Below are 14,267 nucleotides of genomic sequence, written 5' to 3'. Positions count from 1 at the left end.
ATGCACCGAGGTACAGTGACAAGCTTTTGTTGTATGCTAATCAGTCAACAGAAAGGCAATGCATGAGTACAATTGAGCCATTTACAGTGTGATTGGTGGTGGGATCTCTGGGGTGGAAGTGCCAGATAGCTGGTGAGCAAGTGCTGTTTGAAGAAATTGTGGAACATTTAGACAGGATCGTTCCGAGTCAGCATGGATTTACGAAGGGGAAATCAGGCTTGACTAATCTTCTGGAATTTTTTGTGGATGTAACTAGGAAAATGGACAAGGGAGAGCCAGTGGAAGGACTTTCAGAAAGCCGTTGATAAGGTTCCACATAGGAGATTAGTGGGCAAAATTAGAGCACGTGATATTGGGGATAGGTTATTGACATGGATAGAAAATTGGTTGGCAGACAGGAAAGAAAGAGCAGGGATTAACGGGCCCCTTTCAGAATGGCAGGCAGTGACACGTGGGGTACTGCAAGGCTCGGTGCTGGGACTGCAGCTATTTATAATATACATTATTAACTTAGCTGAAGGGATTAAAAGTAACATTAGCAAATTTGCAGATGACAGTGTGAACTGTGTGGAGGATGCTATGAAGATGCAGGGTGACTTGGACAGGTTGTATGAGTGGGCAGATGCATGGCAGACGCAGTTTAATGTGGATAAATGTGAGGTTATTCACTTTGGTTGCAAGAACAGGAAGGCAGATTATTATCTGAATGGTGTCGCTAGGAAAAGGGGAAGTACAACGAGATCTGGGTGTCCTTGTTCATCAGTCACTGAAAGTGAGCATGCAGGTACAGCAGGCAGTTAAGAAAGCTAATGGCATGTTTGCATTCATAAAAAGAGGAGTTGAATATAGGGGCACATAGGTCCTTCTGCAGTTGTACAGGGCCCTAGTGAGACCGCACCTGGAGTATTGTGTGCAGTTTTGGTCTCCAAATTTGAGGAAGGACATTCTTGCTATTGAGGGAGTGCAGCGTAGGTTCACAAGGTTAATTCCCGGGATGGCGGGACTGTCGTATGTTGAAAGACTGGAGCGATTTGGCTTGTATACAGTGGAATTTAGAAGGATGAGAGGGGATCTTAATAAAACCTATGATTATTAAGGGTTTGGACACGCTAGAGGCAGGAAATATGTTCCTGATGTTGGGGGAGTCCAGAACCAGGGGTCACAGTTTAGGCAATTTAGAACGGAGATGAGGAAAAACTTTTTCACCCAGAGAGTTGTGAACCTGTAGAATTCTCTGCCTCAGAAGGCAGTGGAGACCAATTCTCTGGATGATTTCAAGAGAGGGTTAGATAGAGCTCTTAAAGATAGCTAAGTCAAGGGATATGGGGAGAAGGCAGGAACGGGGTACTGATTGTGGATGATCAGCCATGATCACAGTGAATGGCGGTGTTGGCGCAAAGGGCCGAATGGCCTACTCCTGCACATATTGTGTATTGTCTATTGTCTATTGATAACATTGTTGATAACATCTTCGACAATTTGCTGATCATTAACAATAGGAAGACAGGGTGCCTTACCCAATTGCACTCAGAATATTCTCACACAGGCTCTGCATGGTTCAAAGAGATGGATCATCACCAACATTATGAGTGTAGTTATGAATGGGCAATATATACGTATCTATACATTGAGTAAATTAATAAGAAAGTTGAAATAATCTTTGTACAGCATGTATCAATTAATGTACGTTTCTTTGGCAGATTATCTAGCCACCTCCCCTCAACCCCCCCCCCCCCACCCTCCCCTCACCTCCAACTCCTCCTCTCTCAAAGGGACTGAACATTATGAGTCCTAATGGATAGGATCCTTCTCCAAAATTTCACATTTATGGGGAAGAGATAGGGAAAATGCATAGTCTTCTACCTAGTATAGAGCAACCAAGAACCAGAGGACATCGGTTTAAGGTGAGAGGGGCAAAACTTAATAGGAACGTGGGTGCAACCTTTGCACCCAGAAGGTGTTGGATCTATGGAATGAGCTGCCAGAAGAGGTAGTTGAGGCAGGTACTATCGTAGCATTGAAAAGGCACTTGGACAGATACATGGACAGGAAAGGTTGAGAGGAATATTGGCCAAACTCAGGGAAATGGGACTAGCTTAGTTGGGACATCTTGATTGTCATGGATGAGTTGAACTGAAGGGCCTGCAAGACTCTATGGTAATAGATGATGATGATAATGATAATACAATAAGCTATTACCATCCTCCATGTAAGATACCCGACAGTATCAAAGGTCAATACTGGGTCAAAGGTCAATACTGTTTAATTGTCAGATGTGCCAGAAATGGAACAAAGAAAATTCTTACTTGTTGAAGTTTTTACAGACAAATTAATGCTACAATGCGACAAATAAATATACAATAAACAATACATTATCAGTTATAATAGTAACCATTCTATAATAATGTAAGCCAGGGTACATTGTGCAACTCTTATACGTCCATAGTAATTCATGGTTGTTCTGTGTGGATCAATAGCCTGATGAGTGAAGGGAAGAAGCTGTTCTTGAACCTGTGACGCTGAGAGGCAGCAGCACTACCAGCTGTGCCATAGTACTGAAGCCTCCGCTTTCGGGCTTGAATCAGAAAGCTTCTGAGTCTGAAGCATCAGTGTTACCAATTGATCCACTGCTGACAATGTTTCGGTTAGACAACGGCAATATATGGGCAGTTTAAATATAATTTCAAGTCCGCCTGAGAGCACAATCAAAATGGTTTGCATTTCAACTGCCTATAACCGACAATCTCATTTTGAAAGGATATAAGGATAAGTGATGTGAGAAATGGAAAAGGTCATGTTGATCCATGAGGTACTTCCTCAGATTGCAGTTAAATTCATACATAGAGCAGTGATGGAGGAAATTTATTTTACTTCTAATCCACAGTGCACCTGACCCGGCTGTAAAGTGCTGACACCAAGTACAAATTCACATCTTTCACTTTGATAAGCACATCGTTTGTGTATACATGTAAGAAAACATCTTCTTATCAATGTTAAAAACAAATGAAATAGTTGAACTGTATTGGTTTGATAGGTGTGCAGAAATTTACAATGTATTCCCTTCTTTTTTTGGTCTCCCTTTACATTTTTTTGCTGGAGTGAGCAATTGCCTGAGTATTATCTAACTATTCGGAAATCAATTGCCTGGAACGAGGACAGCGGTGATTTTCTTTTTGATTTTCTTCAGCGTGGCACTTCCCTTTAATAATTATAGTTTTGAATTTTGGGAGCTCACAAAGGTTGAGTTATATGCAAACGGACACTACATATTCAATGGCAATGCATTGATTATAAAAGACAAAACCTGTCAGTGCATAATTTGTACAGGGCCACTGGATGTTGCACGCAAGGAAGATTTTGAAGTTGGTGGGACAGTAGGGTGTAAGGGGTAAGAACTCAAGAAATAAAGTAAAATAAAATTCTTTAGTGTCTGAGACATAATCAAAGACTTTCAGCCTGCATTCTTTTCTCCAGAAATGCCCCTCGTCAATATGTCTTCCATATGCTTGATCAGTGTTTTAATTTCATTAAAGCCACTAGGTCATAAATTATAGTCATGACACTAGTCTGAAGAAGGGTCTCGACCCAAAACGTCACCCATTCCTTCCCTCTTGAGATGCTGCATGTCCCGCTGAGTTACTCCAGCATTTTATGTATTTTTCTTCGGTTTAAACCAGCATCTGCAGTTCCTTCCAACATATGAACTATATCAATGCAGGCTACAATATTCTTCATACTTGCTGTCTGCAATAGGTAGGTCTGGATAAGATAGAAGCTTAATGATTCCACACTCAAAGTTGCAGTTACACTGCATCGACCTTTGAGATGTCCAGTTAAGTGTACAACTCCTTCCAACTTTGTTAACTGGAAGTCCATTTTTTTGGTAGACACAAAAAGTAATTCAGCGGGACAAACAGAATCTCTGGAGAGAAGGAATGAGTGACGTTTCAGGTCGAGACCCTTCTTCAGACCATTTTATGGATTTTCTATTATTGTAATGGAGGTAATTTTTTATCTTCCAAATCTTGTCGCCCTATTGTCAGTGAATCCACATTTCATATTTGCTTCTATCTTTGCACATGATACATTAGGGAGTTGTGCTGCATTTGTTGCAAATTAAAGTACAAAACAAAATATGTATAATGTTTTCAATAAAATAACATTTTAGTGAGCCAACCTGCTTAAACAGAACCTCAGACGAGTACAGAGAATGCAATTTATTTCGCAGCCATTTGTAAACTGAAGTGTACCTTGCATTTGAAAATACTTTTGGACTTTTATTTGCATAAATTTGATTTGATAAAGTTTATATTACTTACCACAGCTACTGCTTCAGAGGCCATAATCTCTTCAGGACTCATTACGACAAAATAGGCGACATTTGTTAAAATATAGCCAACTGTAACCACCGCCATTGAAATGCAGATAGCAAGAGGTATATTTCTGGAAGAAAAATACAATTTAACATTTTGTTTCACTGAACATTCTAAAGTCTTGTTATGTACGGTAAATATTTTCTCAAGCAAACATTATTGCATTTGAGTTATTATTTGCACAAGCCAGTATGTTTTAGTAATACATATAATCAAACACCCTGCACACAATAAATAGCTAATTGTCATTAATTCCTGTCCATTAATTCAAAAGCATGATCTTTTTTTTATATTGGAATGAATGTTGTCCTATCATTATTATTTTTTCTTCAATAGTATTATAACTATTATGTTTTCAGAAATGCTGTAATTATGGTGTTCAGTTATTCCATAATCATTTGTTTTTTCATTTACATAATAATCATTATATGAATTCAATAGTACAAACATAATTTTGCTCAGTTGTATTGTTTTCATTCTCATAATTTTGCATACTACAAGCTTATTCAGTTGTACAACACATGCATTCAGTTGCTCTATGATCATTATGCATATTCAGTTTTAGTCAGTAATATCTGTTGCACTGCATTGCAATTATTGCCATAGATTTTCACAATCAATGAATTTATCTAATATTGATGGGTTTGGTTTAACCAAATACTTGTTTACCAGAAGCAGCATCAGCATGCTAATTTATTTCCTTTTGATGGCTTGTGCTTTACTAGGAGACAATAAGAAAATTGACTTCCTTGTTCAGAGATGTATGTATGTATCACTCAAGTGACTTGATTAGAATGGTCTCAAACACAAATTTGCAAGCATTTCTTCTTTGTGCATCCCAGAGGATGATGATTCCCATGTTAGAGCTGTGCTATACATTCCCTCAACGAATGAGGTGTAACTAAATCTATTATCCCGAGTAATTGTCAATCTGTTTCAACAAATTCCATCTTTTATTTAATGCAGTCATATTCTAAGACATTGTTCGACAGTGCACAATATTTCAATGGCTGCAGACCAAAATTGGCACTCAAATTGTAGAGATTTTCAGTTGTTCAGGTTAAAGCTTTCCATAAGTAACAAGTAGCACCTAATTCTGAAGTTCAAATTAATGGGGTGGATTGATCCAAAACTATCCCCTGCCCAGGATTCAATTGAACTTACTTTTTTCTGGATTCACAGGTCAGTTGAACGACATGCTAAATGGACGACAATACTTCACAATCTTCTGAGTTTCTTATCATCCAACAGTATGAACATTGAATTCTCCAGTTTTAGGTAACTAGCGTCATCCCCTGCCTCCCATTATCCCTTCACAAAATGCTGGAGTAACTCAGCAGGTCAGGCAGCATCTCAGGAGAGAAGGAATGGGCGACGTTTCGGGTCGAGACCCTTCTTCAGACTGATTATCCCGTGATTCCCATTATCCCTTATACCTTCCCTGTGCTCTAACTGAACATGCATCTATTCTTCCCTCATGAGCCACCCCCTCCCTTCCACCTGTATTCCTTCCTCTGGCTTCATAATTCTATCCTTATCTCACACCTTTTGTCTTTTTTTCTCTGTCGTTTGTCCAGCCATCTGCCTATCCCCCCGCCAACCATATCCACCTATAACTCTCCAGGCTTTATCCTGCCTCTCCTTCAGGCCCACTCCCCCCCCCCCCCCCCCGCCCCCCACCTCCACACACTTCAATCAGTCTGAAAAAGGGTCGTAACCTGAAACATCACCTATCCATGTCGTCCTGACCCGCTGAGTTTCTGCACTTTATATCTTTTTACCCTCCTCACAGGAGAAGCATCCAGGAAAGTGGAGCTGTGATAAGACATCAGGCTTTGTAGCCTTGAGCCCAATATCTGGAAAAGCCTGTCAACATTCAATCATTTTGTCCTATCAATGGTCTGTGAACTATTTTTTAAATCCTTTTTACAATCAGATATATTATTTAAATATATTCAACTAATTAAGAGATAATCTTAAATATATATTTGTAACAATGTTGTAACATCATCATGTACAATTGTTGCAAAGATACAGTTGTCTTCTCTAAGTCATCCAAACATCCGGTGCAAAGCTGAGGAGCATAAGGCCACTCTCCCACTCTTTACCTTTTGAATTTATAACATCTGTCATATTTCATTTTTGTGTCTATAACAGAGGACTAGTATTGTCTCTCCGTTGACTGGTTAGCACGCAACAAAAACCTTTCATTGTACCTCGGTACACGTGACAATAAACTAAACTCAACTCAACACAAACTCAACTCAACTAGTTGTGGAAGAGTGCAGTAGTGCTCCAGACCTTGCCCCAATCGCATGCAGTGTAACATACATGTGCATGATTAATGTAATATGACTGCATGCGCACATGCATGACCCTCACCTTGACAATGACGATAATTTGAACCAAATCATCATATCAAAGCTAAAAATGATAGTCACTCTTTGGTTGCCAGACAACTTATAGGGTCAACGCTCAGGGGTAGGTAAGGTTTGGAGTATTTGCAAAGCTCTCAATTGGTGAAAATTCTGGTCGCCTTATAAGAAATTACAGGCCATAGTCAGTAGCAGCCTACAAGCCAACCAATGACTTAACTCCTTAATAAGGAAAAGCGGGAGAGGATTAAGCCTTTTCTCCTCTGTTCCCCTATCACCAGAAAATGACAGTCACCAGCCTATCATTAATGCCTAGTTGGTCTCTAGTCCAATTATACTTCTCCCCTAATCCGACTCCACATCCATCACAAGGTTTAAGGCTGAATTGTGTGGTTAGCCACCTGCTGAGAAGATACAGAAAAATGAAACAGCTGTAGATTTTCAGTCTTCCAAATCTAAAGGGCACACATAGACCTGCTGGCAAAAGATGACAAGGTGTATAATATTCCCTGTTGGGCCTTAACTAATTGACAATTAATCACGTCTGGTTCCAATTCAATTACTGTATTTTCCAATGTCCCAGTGAATTCTTCATTATCTAAATGTCAACAATTAAGTTGAAACAAACATTCCCACTGCAAGAGTTTTTCTGTGGCATATATAGATAATTATATTCAAGGTTGTCATGACAGCCAGTTCTTTAAAATTTCATTGCAAATAGATCAGGCATGATCACAATACAAACTCTGATGAAATCTATTGCTTGGGCATCTGTTTGAAGGGAAATCACACCATCCCTTCCATTAATGTTAATCAAAGTGAATAATATTGTATTGAGACTGTCTACTAAAGTGGCAGAGGCAGTCATGGTTACATTGATAGGGATAAAACAAAGGAGACCAAAAGAGATGAAGGAATATCCCTACTTGCTTAAGTCCACCTCCAGTTTAAATTCCATTTGGAATATTTTGGAGGACCAGGAATCAAGAACTTTAACTTTCTTGGTTTCACCACAGACACTAACCTATCTGCTAAGTGCCTTGTATTTTTGTCTTGTATTTCAAGTATGTTCCACATTTTGCCTTTTGATGTCTTTTGACTACTGGCAAAGAGAGAAGCCATTCAACACTTAAGATGGGCCATGGTAATGATCATGAGAAAAAGAAACCTTAGCATGATGGAAACTCAATGAAGTGAGTTTCCGGCTATTTATAATAGGGCCTGATAAAAGATGGCCAAAAACAAAGCTCATATAATTTAGATAGACACAAAGTGCTGGAGTTACTGGGCAGGTCAGGCAGCATCTCTGGAGAAAAAGGATAGGTGACATTTTGGGTTTAGACCCTTCTTCAGATATATTTTATTCATGGCCCAAACCATAATTATTCAAGGCATTATTTATGTTAAAAGTTTAGAACACTTGGAATCCACAGTGAATATAAAATTGGCCCAGAGATAGGAGTCAGAGTGTGACAGTGGAGGTATGTTCTTCAAATTGGAGGCCCATGACTAATAGTGTGCCATAGGGATCATTGCTCGGTCCTTTATTGTTTGTCATGTATATTACTAATTTGGTTGAGAATGCAGATGGCATGATTAGTTAATTTGCAAATTACACCAGAATTGGTGTATAGTGAACAGTAAAGAAGGTTCTCTAAAATTACAACAGAATATCAGGATATAGGTCAACAGAGGAGGTGATGAGTAAGGCATGGAAGGACGTGGAATTAATGCAGATAAGTGTGTTCTATGTAGCTAGACATGATAGTACACATAAATGTGGTGTGCTGAAAGCCTGTTCCGATGTTTTATAACTCTATGACTCTGACTCTATGACTATAAAATAGCCATACATGAAATATGAAGGAGAGAAATTGACCCAATGTCGAAACTATGATGTGTTCTCCTCGCCTTCAGGTTATCCCATCAGTCTTTAGTTTAGTTTAGAGATACAGCGTGTAAACAGGCACTTTGGCCACCAAGTCGGTGCTGACCTGCAATCACCCGTATACTAGTTCTATTCTACACACTCTGGACAATTTACAGAAGCCAATTAATCTAGAAACCTGCACATCTTTGGAATGTGGGAGGAAACTGGAACACCTGGAGAAAACCCACGCGGTCACAGGAAGAACATGGGGTGGGAGCTGCTTTACGTCCTCGTCGTCCACCCTGGGTAGTTCTACGGAACTGGCAAAATTTGCAGCAAAGCGTCAACTACGGTACACTGAAGCACCAATTGCCACTTTTGATTGTTGTAGTTGACATACGAAAGAAGAAGGGAGAACATGCAAACTCCGTGCAGACAGTACCCATAGTCAGGATCGAACCCGGGTATATTTAACCTCTTGGGCTATGAATTATAAAGTTCAAATAAATTTTAGCAAAAGTTAAAACATATAAAATAAAATTTATCCTGCTTTTTTAAATTATAATTTGCTCATGTGGTGATGAGAAGTCAGTCATGATCTAACACTTCAATCAGTCAACTATTGTTCTGCAACTCAGCATAAAAGTCATGTGTGCAACATTCAACAATCTGTATCATGCACCACTTTCTTTTGCAGACATCATTAATGGTTTCCCTTCCTTGTGCACTATTATTCAATGTTTAATAATTATCATTGTCTCCTCAAAAAAAGACCCTATCATATCATATCATATATATACAGCCGGAAACAGGCCTTTTCGGCCCACCAAGTCCGTGCTGCCCAGCGATCCCCGTACATTAACACTAGCCTACACCCACTAGGGACAATTTTTACATTTACCCAGCCAATTAACCTACATACCTGTACGTCTTTGGAGTGTGGGAGGAAACCGAAGATCTCGGAGAAAACCCACGCAGGTCACGGGGAGAACGTACAAACTCCTTACAGTGCAGCACCCGTAGTCAGGATCGAACCTGAGTCTCCGGCGCTGCATTCGCTGTAAAGCAGCAACTCTACCGCTGCGCTACCGTGCCGCACCGTACCTATCCCATCACTATTTTTTTATTCAAGCTGCCAACTAAAATATTCTTATTCTTACTGAAGGAAAAGATGCCCAAAGTTTGGAAAGCATGGTGCCACATTTATGTGAACAATGCAAAAGAGTTTTAATGCAGCCTTTATCAGACAACTGAACAATCGTATCACCAACTAGAGAGCAGTTCTGATCGACCATTTACCTAATTGGAGACTTTCGGGCTTTCTTTCATTGGACTTTACTGGACTTTACCTTGCACAAAATGTTATCCCACTTTATCCTGTATCTGTACATTGTGGACGGCTTGATTGTAATCATCTGTAATCTTTTCACTGATTGGATAGCATGCAACAAAAAGCTTTTCGGTGTTCCTCAGTACATGTGACAATAACTAAACTAAACTGAAACTAAACTACACAACGATAAGTCAAGGACCTGCAGGGAGCTCTATAATATTTTCACCTAATACCACCATTTGACCAATGTGTAAATGGATGGAGGACTAGCACAGTTTGCCTTTGTGTGAGATTTTGTGATGTGTCCATGTGGCCTGCAAATTTGACCAAACTGCAATCTCTGAACCCCACCCCCAACACACCATCACCCTCCATCACAGTTGCACAGCAGATTACAGACTCAGCTTAATTTCCAAAGGTGAAGTGTGGAAAGGAAATGCTTTCAGCATTAGAGACTCACAAGGTAGAGTATGAATCTTTGGGCATGATATGGTGATCATTTCTGCAATGTTTTCTCAAATAAAATGTTCATGGCTCAACCACTCATTGTCCCATAAGATGGCTGTTCATGCCACTTACACATTGTCTATCCATGTTTTCTCACAGTTTCAACACCACTTCATACCAGGGACAATCTCTCCTTTGTTCTCCAGCTTTGCTTTTGCACAGTCCCATTTCTGCCAACATAAATCCAAAAAATACATATCCTATAACTTTCTGAACCTCTGTCATTACTCTGAATCTTAAAATACTTGACTCTGGCCCTCCCCTTTTTTTGTTGATACACTGAACATCAACAGCAACATCTGCAGGCATGCGATCAGCTTTCAACTCTTTTCATCTTCGACCTAGCTTTTGCCTCACCAACACATACCAATGTCCATTAAACGTCTACACTTGGCAGTGTAGCATTGCTAGTCCACTGTTTCATTCAGTTCAACACTAGTGGATTAGAAACAACTGCCTTTGATGTATATTCAAACCTTGTGCTGATTCCTCTGATATCATTCCCATCTTTGGTTATATTTGCAAATTAAATTCATAATCATTATGACCTCTTTAACCTTGAGTTGAGTTTAATAATTTAGCCTACTTTAGTTTAGGTTAGTTTATTATTGTCACGTGTACCAAAGTATAGTGATTTAAAAAAAAATTGCATGCTGTCCAGTCAGCGAAATACTATACTTGATTATAATCAAACTGTCCACAGTGTACAGATTATTAAGGGAAGGGTGGGGCACCACCACCTTATTTGCAACACTTTGCAAATCGTTCGGGATCAAGGTCGTAAGGTTCAAACAAATTCCTTTACTCCCTCCCTTAAAACAGTGACATGTCAACAAAATACTTCATGGCATGTTACTTTAGCTTAACTTGAATTTTAGGGACATTGCAACTGCCGACTGGCATGGGGATGTAATCGGGAATTTTAGATGAAGCAATTGTGACAGGTTTGTAAATAATGTAAAGGAGACATTCCTAAGGTGCATTCCCCACTGCTAGACGCTACAGCTTGGGTCTGTTCAGGAAGTTCTCCTTTAAAATCTGCTGAAGCAGGCTTCAGAAGTATTGTGAAGACATATTTCCACATAAGAAGCCTATGTTGTCTGAGAATCATAGTGGCATACAATGAACACCATTAGATGCCAATATTCCTGTCCATGTATTAATTTTTCAGATGCACGATAGACCCATATGGAAAATTGTGAACGTTGCAACACTTGCAGTAAGTCTGTGACTTTCATCTACGTAAGGTTACTCCAGGACATCACGATCTATAGGTACATCAGGATTGTGATATGTGTGAAATTCTTCAGGATCTTCCTCCTGAACTTCCAGACTTTCAGAATAACTAGAAAGACTGTAAACATTGCATATACTCACTCACTTCTCTGGCATGAAACATCATTCCCTGCTTGTCTACCTCTGGTAATCCAGCAAATTACCAGAGGGTGCAATTCACATTAGGCAGGAAATGGTGTTGGGTAGACTGATGAGACTGAAGGCTGATAAATCCCCAGGACCTGATGGTCTGCATCCCAGGGTATTTAAGGAAGTGGCTCTAGAAATCGTGGATGCATTGGTGATCATTTTCCAATGTTCTATAATTTCAGGATCAGTTCCTGTGCATTGGAGAGTAGCTACTATCATCCCACTTTTTAAGAAAGGAGGGAGAGAGAAAATGGGAAATTATGGACCAGTTAGCCTGACATCGGTGGTGGGAAAGATGCTGGAGTCAATAATAAAAGATGAAATAGTGGCACATTTAGATAGCAGTAACAGGATCATTCCGAGTCAGCATGGATTTACCAAGGGGAAATCATGCTTGACTAATCTTCTGGAAATTTTTGAGGATGTAACTAGGAAAATGGACAAGGGAGAGCCAGTGGATGTTTTGTACCTGGACTTTCAGAAAGCCTTTGATAAGGTCACACATAGGAGATTAGTGGGCAAGATTAGAGCACATGGTATTGGGGGTAGGGTACTGACATGGATAGAAAATTGGTTGGCAGACTGGAAACAAAGAGTAGGGATTAATGGGTCCCTTTCAGAATGGCAGGCAGTGACTAATGGGGTATCGCAAGGCTCAGTGCTGGGGCCACAGCTATTTACAATATACATTAATGACTTAGATGAAGGGATTAAAAGCAACATTAGCATATTTGCAGATGACACAAAGTTGGTGGCAGTGTGAACTGTGAAGAGGATGCTATGAGGATGCAGGGTGACTTGGACAGGTTGTGTGAGTGGGCAGATGCATGGCAGATGCAGTTTAATGTGGATAAATATGAGGTTATCCATTTTGGTGGCAAGAACAGGAAGGCAGATTATTACCTGAATGGTGTCGATTTGGAAAAGGGAAATACAACGAGATCTGGGTTTCCTTGTTCATCAGTCACTGAAAGTAAGCATGCAGGTACAGCAGGCAGTGAAGAATTCTAATGGCATGTTGGCCATCATAAAAAGAGTTCAGTATAGGAGCAAAGAGGTCCTTCTGTAGTTGTACAGGGCCCTAGTGAGACCACACCTGGCGTATTGTGTGCAGTTTTGGTCTCCAAATTTGAGGAAGGACATTCTTGCTATTGAGGGAGTACAGCGTACGTTCACATGGATACAGCATGTAGTGTGGTAGCAGGATTCGCAGATACTTGTAGTATCTGACAGGGACAGCGAAGAGAACGCTCCAGCTATGGCCCTCTGAAGATGCGGTAGACTGAGTGCGGATGGGACCTCCAGACTATGGAACATCTCCTCAGCTGTGACATGCTGCATGACACATGCATTGCAAAGGATCTTGCAGAAGCCAATGACATGGCACTAAAATTTGCTCGCTATTGGCAAACAGTTTTGTGATGACACAAAATAATAAAAAGCGTAGGTTCATGAGGTTAATTCCCGGGATGGCGGGATGGCGGGACTGTTGTATGTTGAAAGAATGGAGCGACTGGGCTTGTATACACTGGAATTTAGAAGGATGAGAGGGAATCTTATTGAAACATATAAGATTATTAAGGGATTAGACACGTTAGAGGCAGGATACATATTCCTGATGTTGGGGGAAGTCCAGAACCAGGGGCCACAGTTTAAGAGTAAGGGGTAGGCCATTTAGAACGGAGATGAGGAAAAACTTTTTCACAGTTATGAATCTGCAGAATTCTCTGCCTCAGAAGGCATTGGAGGCCAATATTCTGGATGCTTTCAAGAGAGAGTTAGATAGAGCTCTTAAAGATAGCAGAGTCAAGGGATATGGGGAGAAGGCAGGAATGGGGTACTGATTGTGGATGATCAGCCATGATCACAGTGAATGGCGGTGCTGGCTCAAAGGGCCGAATGGCCTCCTCCTGCCCCTTTTGTCTATTGTCTATTATCCCTGTATAACCATTCCTGAATTGTAGGCCTTTATCTTGAATACAGATAAATCCTCTATCTGATTTTATCTATATTTTCTAGTAGTTCAGTGTGATGCTCTTTTATGGTAATAGCTATCATTCAACTTTAAGCATCCTGAATGTCTCTTAACTGTATCCTAACTACAGATATTTTCCTTCTTGCTTTCCTTTGGAAGAAACAGAAAATCCCAACTGTGAGATGCTGAAACTATCTCACTGAATGCTAAATCTGCAATGAGTGGCTCAGCATCACTTCTCCTTGCTACTGAAGAATAGTAAGACAACAATTTTGGCACAGAAGTGTTTATCGGATGGGATGTAGGCAGAGTATTGGTAAGAGAGTCACTGCAAATTGACTATAGGAGCTGACTGTTTTACCTCATTGAGATCAAGATTGTGTTATAATGTCAAACCACAGGTAGCATG

The 14,267-nt window shown here is 40.2% G+C and overlaps 1 protein-coding gene across 1 annotated transcript in view; it reads right to left on the bottom strand.

Annotated features, from left to right (window-relative positions):
• The window catches only part of slc7a11 (solute carrier family 7 member 11), a 153,485-nt gene that overhangs the window by 49,774 nt on the left and 89,444 nt on the right, over positions 1–14,267 (bottom strand). The window contains exon 7 of the mRNA XM_078404639.1: positions 4,320–4,443. Within this exon, the coding sequence (XP_078260765.1) occupies positions 4,320–4,443 (124 nt within the window). The remainder of the gene's footprint in view (positions 1–4,319; positions 4,444–14,267) is intronic.

This window comes from Rhinoraja longicauda, chromosome 1 (genome assembly GCF_053455715.1).
Source record: "Rhinoraja longicauda isolate Sanriku21f chromosome 1, sRhiLon1.1, whole genome shotgun sequence".
Lineage (NCBI taxonomy): Eukaryota > Metazoa > Chordata > Chondrichthyes > Rajiformes > Arhynchobatidae > Rhinoraja > Rhinoraja longicauda.
The sequence above is the reverse complement of the archived record's forward strand: the minus strand, read 5'-3'. Positions and strand labels throughout refer to the sequence as shown.